At 37.4% G+C, this 22,531-nt stretch overlaps 1 protein-coding gene across 4 annotated transcripts in view; it reads left to right on the top strand.

Moving 5' to 3' along the window:
• The window catches only part of CDH2 (cadherin 2), a 213,670-nt gene that overhangs the window by 153,400 nt on the left and 37,739 nt on the right, over window positions 1-22,531 (top strand). For all 4 annotated transcript variants that reach the window (XM_042962397.1, XM_042962399.1, XM_042962398.1 and 1 more), the window contains exons 5-11: window positions 1,484-1,639; window positions 6,052-6,196; window positions 8,791-8,963; window positions 16,712-16,849; window positions 17,525-17,710; window positions 20,159-20,412; window positions 21,733-21,875. In XM_042962397.1, the coding sequence (XP_042818331.1) occupies window positions 1,484-1,639; window positions 6,052-6,196; window positions 8,791-8,963; window positions 16,712-16,849; window positions 17,525-17,710; window positions 20,159-20,412; window positions 21,733-21,875 (1,195 nt within the window). The remainder of the gene's footprint in view (window positions 1-1,483; window positions 1,640-6,051; window positions 6,197-8,790; window positions 8,964-16,711; window positions 16,850-17,524; window positions 17,711-20,158; window positions 20,413-21,732; window positions 21,876-22,531) is intronic.

Below are 22,531 nucleotides of genomic sequence, written 5' to 3'. Positions count from 1 at the left end.
TGAATATATAAGCCCTAACTCCAACATGTATCCACACCCGTACCATACCCTTTCTCACAACACACATACACATCTTCGCTTCCGTGTCTGAAAGCCATGCTCTCCATGATGATCTTTGCCCTCTATAGATAGCTTTTGAGCCAAAGAAGAAATAAAGGGACAATCATTGCTAAAAATGCCAGCACTGAGTGCATTTGCGAGTTCTTTAAAGAAGAAAGAAAATGACCTCTGATACCATTAACAGAATCCCTGAGGCTGTGCAAAAACAGGCTTTTATAAATCTGAGAAGTAATTTTTTTTCTGATTACTCTAAATGCGTACCATCAGATGTAGAGAAAAAGAAATCACAGGTATTCATACATGTTTAGTAAAATTAGCAACCCACTATTTATTGCAAAAGGAAAAGGACAGAGTTATTGTATATCGATTTATTAGAATGTCCATTTGTGTGTGATTAGTTTAGCGTTCCTATACCTACTTACTGAAAGTTGCACTTTTAATAAGTCATTTATTTGTATTGCATATTTTATTTTAATGCACATTATAATTTGATTTAACAATGAACAACATAGCCCCCAAATAAAGGTGTTTTTTTTTATTTTTCTACTTTAATGGACAATGAGTTGAGAGAGAATTTTGTCTTCACAAGAAAATTAATAAACTGGATTCTGCTATTGGGTTAAGTATATTTACCTAATACATAAAGATCTGTTATTATCACCTGCCAAGGTATTGCCAGTTGACCCTTGTCTGTGCTATTCGTCATACTCCCTTTCTATATAGCCTGTTCCTGTGACTGCTCACCTATAAACTTGTTTTTCCTGAGAACTGTTATATTTGGAGGAGAAAGCAGTGGGCCTATAGTGGGTATAATTTTTGAGAGTACAAAAACGCATTTTAAAATCCTTTCTTGTATGTTTTGGTATTTAACAAAGAATTTTGAGTAATAGGTACCACCTTAAAATGACTTGGAAAGCTTTGGTTGCAGTGAATAATGTCACTATAATACAAGTGCAGAAATCTGACTCCTAAACTCAACCATATCAGAGTTCTCACATAAGGCTGTTTCATACTGTGACCTAACACAGTTCTTTCTTCTCCTAACTGATACAAAAAAGTAAACAAGTTTTACTTTAATTAAATTGGACGCCTGTTCCTGTGTTAACTATTCTAACCTACAAGCTCCCTGGATAGAATATGATTCAGTTCAAACACTGACACTCCTTAATTTGGACTTCTTGCCCTGTTCCTAAGCGAGTGTTCTTTTAGATGTGAATGTTGCCCTCAGTCTTCCTGGTGATAGGTGACATCTCTTTTTGAAGCCTGTCACCAAGAAGCAAGGATGAGAGAAACAGGACTGGTTTTCTGGGAAGAGATGCTGTAAATTTGTAACTGAAAAAGGGCATAAGGTATGACAGGCCCTGTCTCTGATAATGAGCTCATTTAGTCTCTCATTTAATATGATTGTCTTCTTGATCCTCAGATCAGGTCCGATAGAGATAAAAACCTTTCACTACGGTATAGCGTGACGGGGCCAGGAGCTGACCAGCCTCCGACTGGTATCTTCATTATCAACCCCATCTCAGGCCAGCTGTCAGTAACCAAGCCTCTGGACCGTGAGCTGATAGCCCGGTTTCATGTAAGATATCAGCCAGCTGATGATCTGTTGTACTAGTACTCTTCTGACTGTGTAGACTGTAACATTTGCCTCTTCTATTGGTCTTCATGCTTTGGTGCTGAGAGTTCGCACACCAGAAATGTGCTTTGTAGCCTTTTCAATTTGTTGTAATAATTATTGTTTTATAGACTTGATGTGTACCATGGTAAAGAACAGTGCAAAGAAGAAAGTAAAATGGCGTAAAATATCATTACCCTTTACAAGTCAGTGTGGCTAAGGACTTACAAGAACAAATTCATGTGAAGGAAGTCAAAATTGTTGCGTGTAAATTATATGGAGATCACTTTTAATTACTGCATAATATTCCATTAAATGTATAGACTGGGGGCGCCTGGGTGGCTCAGTCGGTTGAGCGTCCGACTTCGGCTCAGGTCACGATCTCGCGGTCCGTGAGTTCGAGCCCCGCGTCAGGCTCTGGGCTGATGGCCCAGAGCCTGGAGCCTGTTTCCGATTCTGTGTCTCCCTCTCTCTCTGCCCCTCCCCCGTTCATGCTCTGTCTCTCTCTGTCTCAAAAATAAATAAATGTAAAAAAAAATTTTTTTAAATAAATAAATAAATAAATGTATAGACTGTACTTTTTTTAAGTATTTATTTATTTATTTTTGAGAGAGAGGGAAAGAGAGAGTGTGTGCAAGTGGAGGAGGGGCAGAGAGAGAGAGAATCCCAAGCAGGCTCCACGCTGTCAGCAAGGAGTCTGATGTGGGGCTTGATCTCATGAACTATGAGATCATGACCCGAGCTGTTACCAAGAGTTGAACGCTTAACCAACTGAGCCACCCAGGTGCCCCTATCTTATTATATGTCTTATGTTTGTTTTTATGTTCTTTATTTTTCTGTTTTATTCATTTTCTTACTGGGTTATCACACTTTTTGTATACAATTATATGGTCATATTTTTAAATATCGTATATGTATATATTTGAAACTGATTTTTAATCATTTTAAATATTAATTGTAGTGAGTATTTTGAAACTCAAGAATTGCCTAATATTAATATAAATTCCACAAGGCATTTTTCATTTCTTTTTTTTTTTAGCCATGCTTGCACATTTCCTAGAACAAGATTTCAAATATTTTTTCATGACTTTAATATAGAAAACTAAGTTGGTCTTTATTACTTCCCCAATTTCTGCATGAATAACTAAAACTTTTAATGAAATTATCATTTTTAGACAATATATGCACATTATAAAAACTTTTAAAATAATGCAGTATTAATAAGAAAGTAAAAATGATTTGTAATCTCAGTACGTGGAACCAACCTTTTTCTTTTTTTTTTTAACACTTTGGTGATATGCTGCAAGATTTTTTCTTTGCATAGATTCATAAATGTATTTCGTTGAAATTGGCATCATTCTCAGAAACCCGCTTTTGTCACTCAGCAATCCTAAGATTTAGCATCTTTCCATGTCAATAAATAATTATCTATTTATGTCATCATTTTTGATTGCTTTATATTACTTTGTTGAATGAATGTAATGTAATTTTAACTAATTGCCTATTGGTAGATATTTAGGTAATTTGGTTTATTTTATTCTATTTTGTAACTACAAATAATGTGGCAATGAACACTTTTCTGTACATTTTCCCATTATATCCTTGGAATAAATTCCTGAAATTGGAATTATTCTGATAAATATTGTGAAATTGTTCTCTAGAATGGTCGTATTATGTTGCAGTACCTACCCATTACATAGGAGATATACTTTCTCCATACCATTATCAATTCTAGGCATTTATTTATTCAATATTATTTGAAAAAAAAAGATCTTAATGCTTTAAGTTGGCTAAGTTGAATATCTAATCGTAGTGAATTCCCTACTCCTGTGTTGAAATTTCTTTTGGATTGTTTCCTTTTTTTTTTTTCTTTTTTTTTTTTTTTTTTACTGTTAGGAACCTCTTAACAGTAAGGGATATTAATATTTAATTTGTCACATATTTTCCCCTTTTGTTGTTTGTTTTTAAGCTTTGTTAATAATTTTTACCCTACTATAGTTCATAGTTCTTGCATTGCAAAATTGTGTTTTTCAATTTTATCATACAATCTGGTTTTAGAGATGGTTGTTAAAAACCTTCTCTACCCCAAGATGCTAATCTACCCAATTTTCTCTTTTGTATGTATGTATGTATGTATTTAGCCTCTATATTTTTAACCTCTGTCGGGTTTATTTTACTAAAAGGAGAGAGGTATATATAGAACCACTTTGTTTTTCCTTTATAGTCAATCGTCCCATGTATTGAATTAGTATTCCCAGGAATTTATCATCTACACTTAGTCTTTCAAAACTTTTTATTCCACATATGTATGTGTTTGTTTCTAGATTCTTACTTTGCATAGTAACATATGTGTTGAATTTTTGCACTAAAAACTTTTTAAATTTTTTTAATGTTTATTTTTGAGAGAGACAGAGCGGGAGTAGGGGAGGGGCAGAGAGAGAGGGAGACACAGAATCCGAAGCAGGCTCCAGGCTCTGAGCTGTCAGCACAGAGCCCATCGCAAGGCTCGAACCCACAAACAGTGAGATCATGACCTGAGCTGAAGTTGGATGCTTAACTGACTGAGCCACCCAGGTGCCCCTGCACTTGTAAAAACTTTTTAAATGATTGAAGTTTTGAAAATTATTAAAATTTTGGTATGTAGTAGAGCAGGACTCCCCCTGATCTAAACATGTGAATAAGTGTATGAGAAATTTAAAATGTTTTCAAGGGGCACCTGCCTGGCTCAGTCAGTGGAGCGTGCAACTCTTGATCTCAGGGTCATGAGCTCAAGCACCATGTTGGATGCAGAGCATAAAAAAATAAGTCAAATGAAGGTTACTCACAAAGCGGAGGGTGGGCACCTGGCTGGTCCAGGTGATAGAGCATCCAAGTCTTGATCTCGGGGTCATAAGTTTGAGCCCCACATTGGGTGCAAACATTTAAAAAAATTAAACAACAGTGTTTTCTGCCTTGAATATTACTCAACACTCCCTTCTTCCAAAGGCTTGATTGTTTCATCAACCAGTTCTTTTAAAATCCTTAAAGAAAAAATAAATAAATAAAATCCTTAAGGAACATATAATGCTGACGCTTTTTTATTGTTCTAAAGGTTTAAGAAAGGAGTCAAACTTTCAAACCTTCCATAAAAACAAAATCTCATTAATACAGAAACTTGATAAAGATAGCACACAATAGACCAGTCTCTAATTAGACTAGTCTCAAATTTATGAATATAAATAATATCAATACAAAACTTCTAAATAATTATTCCTGAATGAATTCTCATTATTTGAACTCCTGTGGTTAAGACCAGGAAATAAATATTTTCAGGTCAGTTTTGGGGCAAATTCTTCCTCTGCAGATTCTTACTGCCACCACATAATTAAGAGATACTCATAAAAAAAAAATAGACTCAATTATAGAATTGCAAGAATGTTTCAGTATTAAGACTCTATTAATGTAATATATTAAGTGAAGGAAAAAAGGATTATTTTTATTGGTGTTGAAAGGCAATAATAAAATTTGCATTGCTTCATGCATTAAATAACTTCTAAATGAAGAAAAGGGGGATATGTTGATGTGTCTTTAACTTGAAGCCTGCCCAACAGAAACCAACAGGCAACATCACCAGGAAAATCACAGAAGCATTCCAGTTAAAAAGAAACAATTCAATGGAGCACTACACAGCTATTGCAAAGAATGCAATGGATCTCTATGTGCTGGATTAAAAGATTTTGAGGATATTCTGCCAAAAGTAGCCAAGTGACTCTATTTATTTAAAGAGAAAAAGAAATGAAATATTTAGAATACCTGTAAAACTGAGAACTCGGGCTTGGGAGAGGAACAACAGTCTTATATAATACGCAGGCACTTTTAATGTTTATGAGTGATTTTACAATTAAAACAAACAAACAAACAAAAACACCCAGTGTCAAAATTCCCTACGCGCACCAAATTCTTTCTAAATTCTGTTCTGTTCTCTTAATCTTTACAACTACTCTGTGCCAGTACATTGTTAATTACCCGGACTCATATGTACGGATTTAGCAAAAGGATTTGGGAACTGGACAGAACTGGCTTTTTCTGAAGCTCAATTTCTTCACCTTCAAGTAGTTATCATTTCTGCCTTACTCTTTCATATATGGAATAAATGAGTTAAAATCCATACAACTCTGAGCACAATGCCTAGCAGACAGCATTTGCTGGCTTTTTACTACTATATCTATCCTAATCATATGAAGTTTGGCTAACTTAAATTTTGACGGGGAGAGTAGCTTTTTTTTCACTTTCTTGGTTCATCCTTGCTATTTTGGTAGTGCAGTCATTGTCTGTTTTGTCTTCTCACTGGAGACATAAACCTGTTAAATAGTTTTGTCTTCTAATTACTTTTGCAGTTGAGGGCACATGCAGTGGATATTAACGGGAACCAAGTGGAGAACCCCATTGACATTGTCATCAATGTTATTGATATGAACGATAACAGACCAGAGTTCTTACACCAGGTTTGGAATGGGACAGTTCCTGAGGGGTCCAAGCCCGGTAAGTTTGAAAATCATAACTCAGAGATTCAGGAAATGCAGTGTAATACAGCACTGGGGTATAAGCAAAAGGAGAAATCATGTGAGCCTTTTTAGTGTTATTTTCTTTCATACAAAATGATTTTAGGGAAAAAAGAAGGTAACTTAGGAAAAAACCCACTGAAGAGAGAAAACACTTCCCACCTTTGAAAAAGTACACACTACAGTATTTTTGGTTCTATAGTATAGGATCTATGGGTTCCTTTCATTTGGCTGTGGTTCATAAAGTCAGGGCAGGAAAAAGTGAGCACCGGAATGGCTTTCCATTCATAAAGTACAGATTTTATCATATTAGTCGGAGCAGCACGTGAAACGCAGTCAGAGAGTCTGAAAGGTAGTTGGTATTCCTGGGACCAGGCAGTGAGGTAAAGCCAAAAGCGGAAAGGGGGCTGGAGGCAGCTGTGATCACTGCCCTGTGGACACACTGGTTATTTACTTGTGCATGACCCGAATGTCTTCTGCAGCCTGCGCTTTTCAGCTTAGTGTCATGGAAAGTGTCCTAGCCTAGAAGCAGCGATTGCCAAAGCTTCTCACCATTGTGAAGTGGTGTTTGACTAAGATTTTCGATTCTTGTACTGAAAACACTGTAGACTTCACAAGAGCAAGCCTAGGGGGGGCCAGTTTAGTTTGGAAAACTTGTGGACATGAAAATCCGTTCAGAGAGAGATGGGAAAAGGAGAGAGGGTTTCTCCAACCTTCCTGAGATGATTTGGTGTTTAGAGGGACTTCATTAGCTATATTATTATTATTATTATTATTATTATTTTGATTTTGTATTAAAAAAAGCCTCAATATTTAAAATTGTGCTACATATTATCCTTGTCATCTATATCAATTTATACCAGTAGCTCTCATGCATATGCCCAATTTATGCCTATAACTGAATATGCTTTAACTGGCATTTTTTTCTCAATCCAAATGCACTTGTCTATATCCTCAGAAAGGAAGAAGAGGTGGGGGTGAGGGGAGCCACAGGGGAGGACAGGACTGTGTGGGAAGTTCAACCATCTGTGGCTCCTTCTGAGGCACATTCTGGAGTAGCTTTCTTTGGTATTTTAAAATACTATAAAATCAAAGAATATTAAACGTATCCTTACTAAAACACAAGTCTTGTCCACATATTCTAGAGATAAAGTTTTTTTAACATGGGGAAAATTTTTTTTGGTTTAATCATTTATTTTTTTCCTCTGTTATTTCTATTAAAAAGTACTGCTTCACAAAAATTGTCAGAAGTAAACCATTAAAGATATATTTATTATGCATTTCATCATGAATTTCCATTAAAGCCCCCCCACCAAATAAAAGACTCAATCTTCATGAGAAGTAGAGACGCTTCATGCATATATTTCTTGTGGTTGTTCTGTAAGAATCTTGAGTTAAACTGCATTATAATCAGTATTTTGGCTCAACATCCGGGAACATATTTTTTTTTAACCATTCATTTGTTCATTCAACAAATGTTTGTAGGGTCTGTGCTGTGTGCTGGGCACTGTTCCAGCCCTGTGGGTAACAGCTCCGACCCTACTGGAGCTTACATTCTAGGGGAGAAGAATAAAAGGAAGCAAGGAAATATGCAATGAAGTTTTTTTTTTAAAAAATAATAAGGGTGTAGAGATGGCACATAATAAGAGCGTCTTGCTTAGAGGAGCAAACTCTGAAACGAGATTTGAATAATGTGGTCAAGACTGTGAATTCTGGGGCAAAACTATACCATGGAGAGGTTCTAAAGCAGAACTGGGCTTAGAGCACTCGTGAAGAAGGTAAGTTAGAGATGGAAAATTTTTTACTCCCGTTCTTCTAAATTTCCCACAGAACAGACCTTCCTAAATAGTAACTACTTTGCTCTCTGCTTCTAAATTACACAATTTGTGTAGCTAGTTTGAACTTATTTGGTTCTGATGCTTTGTAGATTTCCTTTCCAAAATATCTAATATAGCTGAAGTCCCTGAGTTTGTTACAGTGCTCTTGTAATCTCCTAGGAAATAACGAACCACAATGCCAAACCCCTATTCAATGTACCAAAACAGTAACGCATGGAATGATTCCTTATGACCTGAGTAAATGGAGTGTGCCTCGTTGTGCACACAGCTTACTTTCAGAAAGTGACTTAGACATTGAGGAGAATCATGCTCAGTGTGTCATTTCTGATGTTACTGTATAGCAGAAGAAAATATGACATAGGAAAAGGTATCAGTGGTCATAAAATATGTTGCATTCTGTATTATTGTTTGCACTTTATATGAATAAAGGTCTGAAGTGATCCTTTCTTTGAGTCGTAGAGTGAACTTGTCTTCTAAGTTATGGAAAAAATGAACCTTTATAAATGTATACATTTTTAATAGTTTTCCTTTCAAGAATTTAAACCGTGTTTTATATTTTTTAAAGTGAGTACTGTTCTTATGGGTAGCATTTTTAATCAAGTCTAAATGATTAAATGTTTGTTTTGAAGAAGTAAAATGAAGATTGATCAAGAAGGCAAATATACCTTTGAGGTATATCTATTTAGGAGACCGAAGTGAAGGGTGACCATTCATTTTCCATGTATACTGTGTCTAGGGACATACGTGATGACAGTCACTGCTATTGATGCTGATGATCCAAACGCCCTAAACGGGATGTTGAGGTACAGAATCCTGTCCCAGGCTCCAAGCACCCCTTCGCCCAACATGTTTACAATCAACAATGAGACTGGTGATATTATCACCGTGGCAGCTGGACTTGATAGAGAAGTAAGCCAACCAAAAACTATTTGAATTTGTTTTTAATCATAAAGGTACGCGGTATCACATGCAGTTTATCTCCAGGTAATAACAAATCCACAGTATTATTCAACGTCAGTTTTTTTAAAGAACTCTTGTGCTATTTTCTGCCGAACTTCACATTAGTTGAATTATGTATGCATACGGGATGAGTCATTGTTAGTCCATATAATAAATAGTGTGTAATCAACTAAGTTAATTAGATGCATCTGTATTTAACTTTTTTTTAATTCTTGGCATTTTCTCAGTTTTCCCTCACATTCAAAGGTTTTTGTGAAGAATTAAATTAAGAATCATGCCCAAATAATGGGTGCATGAATTTAGGATAAATTTTAACATTAATATTTTTGAGAGGCCACACATAACATGTGTGTGGTGGAGTGTTTGTAGTCTCTGTGGATAGACTGGTTTTGTTAAAGGAGATTATCCCCTTTATTAAAACTTGCCCCTTAACTTTATGATTAACTTACTGAGCAGGTTTGAAGACTAGCAATGACATTAATTCCACTGACAAGGCTTTAAAGTTGTAAATGGAGAAAAACAGACTTCTGGCATAATTTTTGTTGGAAAGGCATAAAATGTTGACAGCAGTGAAATACCATGTAGTGTCACAGTCTGAGAGGGAATGGGTATTTTGGTTAATTCCAAATGTTCATCTCACTGTGACAGACCTCAACCCACTGTCCTCTTACACACCTCGACATTTTTTGTTCATGTGATTCCTTCTACCAGGAATGCCTTGCACCTTTTTTCTTGATTTGGAACCTTCCAGTTCTTCATCTTCAGTTTAAGCCCCACTTTTATCCTTTCCTGAAAACTCTGCCCCTAATGAATCTTTTACACTCCTTATTCTGTTCTGCCCATTTTCTTAAGAGATTCTCAAGGTCATTATTGACCATCAGTAGTCATTGTTTGAAGAATTATCAAAGTGCTAACACATAGACATTTGTGCTTTGTAGATTTCTGGCTGAGCCAGCTTTTATAGTAATGAGACCTCAGATTATGTATGTCAAAAGGAAACATTATACTTACCACAATAAATAATATTGACAAGGATTTTAGGAGTTGGTTTTTATGATGCTTCATTTGCCTTAGTAGCATTCACTTGAATTGGATCGAAGAAAACATTACTATTGCAATTAATTACATATGCAAGATTGTGCTAGAAACACCTTACTAAAGTAGTACGAACAATCGAGATTACTTTATTCACAACTGAACTTAGCTGAGAGCCTTACTTAGGCGTTAGATGTATGCCTATTACGTTGCACCTGTTAACTTCCAGGTATCAACGATTCTTTTTCCAGGAATCTTCTGGGTTGGAAATGGTTGAAATTTAGTTTTTGCAGTAGGACTTCTGGTTCAGTGATATTTGAAACACGTATGTCTTTTCACCTCTTCCATTACTGTAGGACGTGCCATTCTTAAATGCCAGTAAACTTAGCATGGATGCATATTTTGGTATGAGAACATGGGGTATTTTTTAGTATTCTGTCTTGAGTGCCAAGTTGCACACATTCTATGTAGGTATAGCTCATCCCCCCAACATAAGTATTTCTCTTTCATCCACACTCTTCATTGTGAAATACAGAAATGGGTCTTCATCTTGTGTGCACACAGCAGTATTCTTACCTCATTCAGCCTGGCTGTTTCATGACAAGAAAGAGGCATCGAGAATTAAAGATAGTTTTACTAAAGCAGAACAACCAAATTGAAAAGCCAGAGAGACTGCGTTTAGTTTAGAGAATGGAAGCCTGAAGTCCTATGTCATCGTGGTTGAATTTATGTTGCAGTGGACAGAAGCAGCTATGCACCACCCCCTGATGAGATGGATGTGGAAATGGATTCGCAACGATAGAATCATGTGTGAGCAATAGCTTCTTGACAGTGAAATTATTAAACACAACAATGAGTTACTAGGGAAAATTATGGAAAACCTTCCATTTCTGAAAGTCATTTAACAGAAAAAAAAATGTATCTATCTCAGATGGTTTATGGTAATTCTGCCTGAGGCCAGGGATAAATTACTGTGACTTCTTCAGGCCTCGTGCAGGCCCGAGATTCTTTTATTTCTATTAGAATTCACAGTTTTCTTTCTGTCAAAAGTAATTTCAGTTGTCATTCTCCCAGGATATATGACACCTACAAGCGATTGAACTCCTAATCATTGAAATGCTTACTGAGATTCAGTTTTTTATTTTACTTCAATCTGTGGGTTTAGAAAAATATCCATTGTTCAGGTTTTCCAGGCCTAAAGCGGTACCTACCACATCTGCCAGGCTTCAGTGTTTTACCTCCACCTGACTTCTTTTTGCATCACTCGGTGGTGCCTATTCCTGGCATTTTCTTTTCTCCACTCCTTTCTCTTTATGGCCCATCTCGTGCCCTTCTCGGGTAGGACTACTGATGACTCACACTCTGCTTCAGGAGGTGTAAATCCTGGCACTGCCCGTTGTGGGCTATTTGACCTTCAGTGTATTAAGCTGAAACCTCAGTCCCCAGATCTGTGAACGGGCCCAATACTATGACCTCCCTTATGGGATGGCTGTACGGGTTATGTAACACGAGGTATAAAGCATGCAGCACTGTGCCCAATTCATATTAGCTATTGTTTTCCCCTGTCGCCATCGTAAATCCAGCCTCCGCGTCTACTGGGTGGGCACTATCACTTTTACTCCTCCTCATCCTTTTCTCATGGCAAAGAAAGAATTCTACTTCTTGTTTTCCAAGCCTTCCTGTTTTCACTTGTGCTGTCAGCAACATTTTCTCCTGTGTCCCTCTGTCTTGGTCTTCCCTTCTCTACAGGTTCCTTTCTACAAACCCCACAAGTGTCTTTATAAACATGCTGTGTGTCCCCTGGGGTAAAATGGCGCTCCATCACCCATAGGATGACATCAGAGCCCGTTAACATGGCGATCCAAACACTCCGTGACATTGGTCTCAAAGCCTTCTTTGGGTCTAACCTCCTGGGATTCCTTGCTTCCTGCTGAGGAGCAAAGATGCCCGGCATTCATACAGCCACGTGCAATTCCTTGTACAAATCTGAAGCTCTGTGTTCTTCTGTTCCCGTTGTTTCCTCTGCCTGCAGATTTCCTTTCCCATCTCTGAATAGCAGGGCGATCCTCACTCTTTGAGAGTCAGTCCACAACCCCTCCCTGGTCACCCATCATAGTCTCTGCCTTCCCTGAGATATGCAAAGACTATGTTACATAGACAATATATCTGCCTTCTTGCTCCCAATATTTTGTGAGGCTGATGTGTTCCCCTTTACCCTGAACAGGAACCCCGAAGGAACCTTCACATTCCAAGATTTTCTTCTTCGTTTCAGCACCATACTCCTCGAAAGGACAGTCCACATTCATGCTCAGCTCCCACTTCTTCCTCATCTTGAAGTATGGCTTTCTGTCTGCCTACACTACCTGGATGCACCCATGTCATGCACATATTCGCATTTTCTTGGAAGGTCCTAATACAGTGGAGCAATTAATGGTACAGACTCTGGACTCCCGAGAGACCTGGGTTCAAATCTTGTCTCTGCTACTTATGGCTGGGTGTCAGTGGGCAAACTTCCTCACCTCCCTAAGCCTTGGTTTCCTTATCTGGAAAATGAGGCTTAAAAAAAATCCACCTGCCTTATGGGATTACTGTGAGGACTGAATACGATAATGCATAGTGCTTAGCAGTGTGCCTGACACATAATTAATACTCAATCTCAATAAATGTTATTTTTTTCTCATCAAAGCCCTCAGAACAATGTCGGCATACAATAAACATTCAAAACAAAATTTTTATACTCCAGACACACCAGGCAGATGGTGCCATCAGCCCCATTTCACAGATGAAGGAACTGGGGCTTAGCATTTAAGAAGTTGAACAGGGCCACAAACCTGTACTTCTCCTCTAAGTTCTCATGACATTATTACTTAACAGTCCATCCCCTAACCCAGTGCATCCAAAGCAAGCTATCATTTCCTTCAACCTGTGATTCTTGATCAAGGTCCTATTTCATGGGAGCAGGGCCACGTCCCCAGTCTCCCCAAATCACGGTCTACTTGCCTTCCCGTGCCCTCCATCCAGCCACTGATAGGTTCAGTTCTCAGGTTCCTCTCATTTTACCTCCAAAATGTCTCTTGTATTCACTACTCCCTCCAGACTTTGAGGACTGGACTGGTTTGGATGCCCTTGATTCACTTCTTCGTACTCTTACTACAGTTGCTTTGTACATCTGCTCCCGTGAACCATTAGTATCTGCCTCCATCACCTAATGATATCAAGGCCATCTCTGGGTTTGTTCATTATCTTTTCCAAGGAAATACATCACCAGGCATCCAGTAGACCTTCATGAAATGTCTGCCAGATTGAATGACTGAATGCTCTCACTTCCTCATTCACTTCTATCTCTCCAGCTCAGTGTTTCAAAAGTGCACAGGTACAATGATTTCAGTTGATAATGTAGGGAAGCCTCTAGAGAAGGCTAGAGACCACAGTCTTTAGATGTTCCTCCATCGAGTAGAGACTGCCAGAGTGCAAGGATCCTGTTGTGTTTATTTTTACAGTTATATTTATGGCAGGTGATGCTGGCTTTCCATTTACAGTACTTTTATAATAAATTAAGTTTTTTAAAAGGGAGTGAATGTCAAGATAAATGTTAAGTGACTCATGATATAGAAATATGAGGATATGGCAGCCTTGGAAAGATGGTGTATGAATCACTGTAGTTTGGGAAACTGAGCTAGTTTATACTCCCAGTATATGATTCAATGGAAAAAAAAATAATAGCTACCATGTAAACAAGATGTTTTTCTCCAAACCTGGAATGATTTTTATAATGTGATACAAGGTCGAGGGTTTCTCATTCATTCACTCATCTGACCACCAAGTCAAAAGCATTTATCTCTTGCTTGCTCTGTGTCAGGCATTAGACTGTATACCAGTGACACAAACGTTGACAAAGCAGGGCCCCTGAGGAGGGGCGTGTATGTGTGTCCACAGCCAGGAGAACAGACATACGGACCAATAGCAAGCCATATAATTCTGGAAACAGTGCTAGTGGTGTGTCCCGGACCGGCCAACAGCTCTGCCTCCAGGACTTTCAGAAGTCATCGAAGGTGGCTTTTCCACTTCGTGTTTTCCAGGTTCAGGGCGAAGGGAAAGGTATTCAAGCCCAGAGTTTCTCAGTGTTGGCACCCTTGATATTTTGGATCAGATAAATCTTTTCTGTGGGGCCTATCCTGTGTATCATAGGGTGTTTAGCAGCCTCCCTGGCCTCTATCCATTAGAAGTCAGTAGCACTTCCCAATTGTGGCAACCAAAAATGTCCCAGGAATGGCCAGATGTCCCCTTGCGGGGGGGTGGGGGGGGAGACAAAATTACTTCAATTGAGAACCACAATTCTAGCCTGAGGGGAATGCCAGATGCAGTGGCCTAGTGTCACAATAGGCACCTGAAAGTAAATACCAACAGCTCAAGGTGTAGGGTAAGTGGATAAAAAGGTGATATAAAGCTTTGGTAAGATAGGTGAGTCACAGGGAGAGAAGGATGGATAGATAGCGAGCAGGTGAGTTGAGATTTTACCCATCTAGAAACAGGAAGTAAGGAAACATTTTTAAGCAAAATCCCCTCAATCAGATGTGGGATTAAGGATGGGAAGTCAAGTTCTTCTGAAACCTAAATGTCAGTCATTCCGAACCAGATGCCCAGGGACTAAATTAGTCAAGAAGCCCTAAATAGTTTGGTTGTCTAAAACAGGCTGTCATGTCTTCCTAACTAAATGTAAGAACATTTTACCAACCGAGCGTATGAAAGTGGAGATTCTATTATTTACCAAGTTGGAATTTATTTGGAGAAACATTGTATTTTAGAAACAACAATGGTCTTTTGTAACTTAAGGATTCTAAAACGAACTTGAAGCAGTAGGAAATTTCACGTTTTAGCTACTGATCCCAATATTTCAGCTCATTGGAAAATTGTATATATTATGCTTATATAATTTTAAAGTAGACATTATAATTTAAAGAGTAGACATTACAAAGAGTTGTATTTCCATACAGTATCTGTGTGAGATTTTTATCTTCTTTAACCAAAACCAAAATTAAAAAAAAATTTTTTTAATGCTCATCTGCTTCTGCAAATAGCAGTTAACAGAAATGGCATTTCAAAGTCATAACAAATTTTTATTTTCATGATTTTCAGCTGGGAAGCTGAACTGAGTGCCCTACAGAATTCTCTCACTAACCATGAGAGGATTAAGCTGAAATGACGCTTGATTGGGAAAGGAAATCATTGAGAAATATTTTAGCCTACATAAACATTATGGTGAGGTGTTATGGGTTAAGAAAATTTTAAATGGTTCAAATATCACTATGCCTCTGTTTTTTGTTTTTTATTTTAATAAGTATGGTATTTTCTTTTTTAGGAAGACAAATAAATAATTAACTGCTAGAATTTGGCATTTGGGTGGACAGAGACTTAAAAATCAAATATGTGGGCTTTGGCTTTTTCTCCTACTCACTTCTTCCTTGTGCTTCCCACTAACAACTAAATCACAAGCTACAATTTGTGTCTGTTCTAGCCAAGCTCCAGAAATCCTTTAAGAATGGCCATTCATAATGTTAGCTATATTTAGAATCAGGGAAAACTGTACTTTTCAGTGACAGTTTATTTTTGTATGAAGAAGTGAGTTTTGTTGTTCAGAGTGTTTTAACATGTATGAAACGACCTATATTTTTTATCTGTGTTAATTTCCACAGAGATTTCAAATGACTTTAGTAAATCATTTTGGTTAGGTTGTCCTAATATAAAGTTTATTTGTCAGCTAGTGCTGTAGACTTCTCAGTCTCAAGATATTCTCTTAGATACAGTGCAGCTTAATTTGGCTCCCCATTTAGAGGTTCAATTAGGAACTTGAAAGTAGTGATATTTATTTGGTAATAATCATGTACGTGCAGATGCATGTGCATACCATCATAGGTATGTGGGCACAATGAGTATTAGGCGGAAATGGCAATCTGTTGAGTATGCAACTATAAAGTACCACTGTGTTTTGTAGTTACAACTAAGGACATAAACATAAACCCTTTAATTAGGTTTTAACTTCATTTAAGAATATATCTCTTCTATATAGTTGTGAACAGTATGTGCTAATGGGGAGTAGGACAAAATATTCTATCAAGCCTTTTAAAATAGAGAGAACATATATGAGAATATATTAAAAGAAAGCATATGTATACCCTGTAAAATAAAATATATGTATATACGTGTGTGCGTGTGTGGGTGTATATATGTATGTATGTGTATGTATATATGTACTTACACACTTTCAAGATTTTTCATTATCCTAAACTGGGTAGAAACTAACATATGAGAAGGTAAACAAACCAAATGACTGGAACGCTTGATCGCAATGTTGCAAAGTTCCGAAGAGGGGAAGGTTGAGACCAAGTGGAAGTTTCAGCTTCTCTGTGAATTCACACATCTGCAATGCATCTTTTATCTTTTCCACAAATAGAGGTGAAAATATACGTCACATCTTTCTAGACAAGAACCAGACCTGTGCTTCTCAAGTTAAAGTCAACGCTATGGGAAATTTCAAGTAATGCTAATCAGAATGAATGATGCTGTGCTTTCCGTGTGTGTAATAAAGAGCCATTTACAAAACAATTGCTATGTCTTCTTGAGGAATTAGTTTCATTTAAGGTGTTATCTTTTTCTCTTTTTAGAAAGTGCAACAGTATACGTTAATAATTCAAGCTACAGACATGGAAGGCAATCCCACATACGGCCTTTCAAACACAGCTACGGCTGTCATCACGGTGACAGATGTCAATGACAATCCTCCAGAGTTTACTGCTATGACAGTAAGTACAGACTGTCATTCACAGAACTTAGGTCTGTGGTCCATTACTGAAAAGTTTTGTCATGAATTATAAATGCGTTAAATAGAGGTGTGACTTGCTCAGCCTAATTATAAATTGACCACTCGCTCAGACGTTTTCTGTCACCAGGGCTTTTAAATGAGGCACCTGAGTGATTTGTTCCTTCCTAGTCTCCAAATCCACTGATGAAGTTGTTGAAACATGCTACCCGGAAGAAATGGCCTAAAAATACTTTGTGCTGTAATAACAAAATATTTACAAATACTTTGAGGTACACGAAACTGAATGGATATTACCTGACTGATTTATACAACTTTGGCAGCATACAGACACTATCTCTTGAGTAAAATGATTTCCCTCAGACAAATCCTTTTCTCCAACCCTTCATGAATCACCCAAGGACTCACAAATGGACACTAATTTTAATATTAATGAAACTATAACATGATTTGGAAGAAATTTTGTCTGCTGAGAAAAGTTATAGTATTTTTAAAGTCAAACATAAATGCTGTGATTACCTGCATTACTGATTTCCTCGTTGACTGTGGGTAATAAAGCTTTAATGGGGCAGTAAAATCAGGGCAGCAGGGTCATCAAGACACGCTGTCCTTCACCAGTCCGCATCGCTCGTCTAACTGAGGTTTGTTTTTCTTGTAGTTCTATGGCGAGGTCCCTGAAAACAGGGTAGATGTCATAGTAGCTAATCTAACTGTGACTGATAAGGATCAGCCCCATACGCCGGCCTGGAATGCCATGTACAGAATCAGCGGCGGGGATCCTACAGGGCGATTTGCCATTCAGACAGACCCGAACAGCAATGACGGCTTAGTCACTGTCGCCAAAGTAAGTGCTACTTGGGTCACTGATCTCTCTGACAGGTCCATAGTTTATTATTTACTCTTAGGGTTGTTTTTTTTTTTCTTCTTTCAAACATCTTCAAACCTGGAATTAACATATTTTGGGGAATCAACAAATAACATTTGTTATTTTTTTTTTAATTTTTAATATTTATTTATCTTTGAGAGAGAAGGAGAGACAGAGAATGAGCAGAGGAAGGACAGAAAGAGGGGAAGACACAGAATCCAAATCAGGCTCCAGGCTCTGAGCTGTCAGCACAGAGTCCGACGTGGGGCTCGAACACATGAACTGTGAGATCATGACCTGAGCTGAAATCAAGAGTTGGACACTTAACTGACTGAGCCACTCAAACACCCCACATTTATTTTGTAGTTTCTGTTGAGGCTAGGTTGAGATCAACATAACTGTTCTCACATTGTCTCTAGAATATGATTGCGTTTAAATCATTTGGGGCCAGTTTTAACATTCTGAAGACGGGACTGCCCTCCACAGTGTTAACGGAGTGCGCTTAGATAATGTTAGTGATGTAGCACATCCTCAAGTATTAATTGATCACCAGTTGATAGCTATTAGGAAAGAGGCCCCATGTCTATTATTCTCAAGTTCCCCTTGGAGCACTGGCTCAGAGAACAAACCAGAAAATATCACAAAATTAAAATGGGTTGTGTAGGCAGAAAGAGAGCCTACATTGCAAAAACGTTGTGAATTTGCACTGCTGTTTTTAAATGCTATATTCAAGACTTAAAGAAATTAGTTCTTCTGATCTTTAATTGTCAAAAACAAAACACCCTTAGTGCTGGAAGGAAGGGGCTGTTGACTGCAAGTGTAATGCATAGCTGTAATGTAAAAGGCCTTTAAAGTGAACATCTCTTCCTTCAAGCCCCCAGTGAAGAGATCTGTTCCCTTGTCTCTCATCCCAACTCTGTTAAGTGAACCCAGATGTGGGCCTTGTGTAGGTGCACCAAGGTGTCAGTTGCCTAGAATTTATGAGTGAGTAGAAGGGGAGTTTCCCCCCAGGAGGTGGGCATTGGAAATTTCTCTGAACACCCCAGAGCTGGGCCATGTGTTCGAATCCCAGGTCTGCTTTTGGTAGTGGTGTGAGCATGGCAAGTTGTTGAACCTCGCTAAGCCTCAGGTTCTTCATACAGAAAGCAGGGAAGATAATAGTACCTAAGTCATACCATTCTGAGGGATAAATACACTTTATATGCATTGAAGGACAGAACTCTGCATGAAAATGTTAGGTCATAGACTTCTCATGCAGCAAATGAAACCACTCGAAAGAATTCTGTCTTACTTTCTGGCTTCTCCACTGTCTTGTTTAAAATAATTGACAATGGGAAGTTGAATTGGTGATTTTAGGGTGCTAGGAAAACAAACTATGCGTTTGAAGGCTTGAGGGAGTGGTCTAGGGTAGGAAATGGTGCCGTTTGTGCTAATAATGTGGCTTTCTCATTAGCTTCAGCTCTTAATCCTTCTTAGACCATCTATGACGGCATGAGAGCTCTCTAAGCTCATTTTTCAAATTCTTATGACACGGTAATACTTATCTGCACCTCCACTAGAAGATGATCGAGGGAAGTCAGGAGTGAAATGAAAGTCCAGTCTGATCACTTGACTCCTGGTAACTCTTCTATTGACAGTAGGATTCAATGGAACTTTGAAACTTAATGTTTACATTATGGGTTATTTGTGCATTACCTTCATCTAGAGTGTTGTTCTTAGAGCTGAGATTTTTACAGACCAGTAGAACACCTAAAATTCTTTTGGGAGACAGCCAGAGTTTTAGTTTGCTAAGTAAGGAAAAAACAAAAACAAGAGAAAAGCCCTTCCACATACAAACACTATTATTTTTCATAAGTGTGTGTATACATGTCTGTACTTTAAAATGTTTCAAATTATGAATGATATGTTTAAATAGAATTAAGTTTTTGCTTTATGAAAAAATAGGATTTTAATGGTTTCTGATTTTGGTTTTGGTTCTTTGTACTTCATCACAGATATAAAAGCTTTCTTGGATGAGACATGGCCTTGATACCAATGTTTGAGAATATAATCTAGACCATTGGGTTCTCACTTGACCTCAGATTATTTAGTATTTTTGATTCACGGTGCTGCTGTTAAGAATAATCAAGTTTTTAGATGTAGTTGAATAAATGCAATCAGTGCAGTAGTAATATGCATTATTTTGTGAACATAAATCTTTGAAGTACCCAAGATTTATAAATATCTTATATAAACAGGCTCAATCGTGATAAATATTTTAATCATTGACCATGCTAATGCGTGTTTTCCAGAAATTTGAGAGGAACCTATGGCGTTGTGAATGAAAAATTAATGTTTTAGAAATGGAGTCTTAAAGAAGAATAAACTGCAGAATGCAAATATTCTTATTTCCTGCAAAAATATGGTTTCCTTTTTTTTTCCCCCCAGCCAATTGACTTTGAAACAAATAGGATGTTTGTCCTTACTGTTGCTGCTGAAAATCAAGTGCCATTAGCCAAGGGTATTCAGCACCCACCTCAGTCAACTGCAACCGTGTCTGTCACAGTTATTGATGTGAATGAAAACCCTTATTTTGCCCCAAATCCCAAGATCATTCGCCAAGAAGAAGGCCTTCATGCTGGTACCATGTTAACAACATTTACTGCTCAGGATCCTGATCGATATATGCAGCAAAATATTAGGTATCAAATGCTATTTGTGGCATTCTTAAAAATTTACTTTATGTTGTATGCTGTGCACAAAATTTACTTACCATTTGAATAAAATATTTGAACTGGAACCCAAACTACTTATTACAAATTTGTTTTTTAATTCCTTGATGAAGCTTCCTCTCAGTAAATAGATCAATGAGTATATTAGATAGGAAATAGAAGAATAGATCTACTCGTGTAATTATTTGGAGAAAAAAATGTTCTCTGCCTCTTTTTTTTGTCCACCCCCTTTTATCTTTGTATATTTCATAATCATTTAGCCTGTGCTATTGTACCAAATACTGCAAAAAGTTTTCACTGTGAGTAAACAGGGGACTCTCAGAGGCTGTAACATTTATCCCTTCCGCATACGTCAGAAAAAAAGAAAACCCATGCCAAAAACAAGATATAAGAGCTAATTATTTTTGCCTCTTACCTGTACGGTAGTTATAGGACTTATAAAACATATCTGTAAAGATTTCCAACCTCAGCACAATCTAATTTATCCTTCCTGATGAGGGAGTAGGTCGTTGGCAGAGCACAGCCCACATGACTATTATCCATTGCTGGTGATGATAATTTTTTAAATTAGCTCATATTTTATTTAACTTCTTTCAGAACTGCTGCTAACAGATAATTGCACATCTTCCACATTTCTCTATACGTTGACATCAAGATAGAGAAATAGCTAATTAATAATAGGTGTATTGAACTCCTACAACTTTTTACCTTTCAACACGCAGGATATTTTTTCCAATCTGGATATTGGTTATCTGAGCTTGAAAATCTTACTCTCCACCCAGAATAAAAAAGGAGTTTAAGTTGATAAACCTACTGATACATATAAATCTACTTTATATAGACTCAGATGGTGGGACTTTTCTGAAGAGTGTAGTTCTGACTACAGTTTGGCCCCGTGGGGAAGGTCATGATGGGGATAGGAATGTAGGCGTGTCCCCACTATGACCTCATCAACACCATGATGATTTGGTGTTTTGGGTGTGTTCCATGATAGAAAATTCAACTTCTATTTGTAATGTCTCTTAAGTCCTATACTTTAGGGCTACTGTTTAATTAGAAGGTATAGTTGAACTATTTTATTGGGATCATTGTTATCCATTAAACTAGACAAGAGACAAGAGTTTAACCACTGCAACAGAAATACTTTTCCATGCTAAAGCTGTATTTTCAACCAATATCTACAAAAACGCAAATTAATGAGCTGGTCGACATTTGGAATTAAACCTGTAAAATAGGCTTTATTTCTTACGTATATTAAAATATTTACTTACTAAAGCTTTCCTTTTGTAGATACACAAAATTATCTGATCCTGCCAATTGGCTTAAAATAGATCCTGTGAATGGGCAAATAACAACAATTGCTGTTTTGGACAGAGAATCACCAAACGTGAAAAATAATATATATAATGCCACTTTCCTTGCTTCTGACAATGGTACGTAATTAAACATGGTCATTGTATTACCCTGTATGTTGTTAAATAGTGCCTCATCATGAATGCATCATCAGGAAACGAGCTTTTCTATGAAACCCGATTGTCTAGAAAACTGATCTTTTTTAAGCTAAGGCCCCTACTTCTATTTTTTGTTTCCACTGGGTTTTCTCACATATTCCTTGTCTTCTGTAATGAATGTTCCCAACATCGATATGTCTTGCATAGTGCCTAGTACTGTGATGACAAACGTTTGTATTTCTTCTGCCCTGCTATACAATGATGCCTCGTTGCTACAAGTTGAGGGTAGCCTCAATGCCTCCATGGCATTGTTTTTTTTTGAGGTGATCTTTTTACGCTTCTTGTGGTCAGTCTATTTGCTGACATCAGTTGGCCTGTCTCTAGCCTTTTTGTCTCTTTGTAATTCTCTGCCTCTCGTCTGCCTTGGCATAGGAAACTCTTAATTTCATGCACAAATTGAAATAAGTGAGTACAACACGTTTTTGTGTGTTCATTTTGGAACATATAGTCTAGCACCTTTTTTTTTTCCCCTTTCTGGGTTTCTGCTGGATTCTAAATGATTGAAATTAATAGATAGCTGCCTTCTTCTTCTTCTTCTTCTTCATCGTCTTCTTCTTCTTCTTTATTTTTTTAGTTAT

The sequence above is a fragment of the Panthera tigris genome, chromosome D3 (assembly GCF_018350195.1).
Source record: "Panthera tigris isolate Pti1 chromosome D3, P.tigris_Pti1_mat1.1, whole genome shotgun sequence".
Lineage (NCBI taxonomy): Eukaryota > Metazoa > Chordata > Mammalia > Carnivora > Felidae > Panthera > Panthera tigris.
The sequence above is the reverse complement of the archived record's forward strand: the minus strand, read 5'-3'. Positions and strand labels throughout refer to the sequence as shown.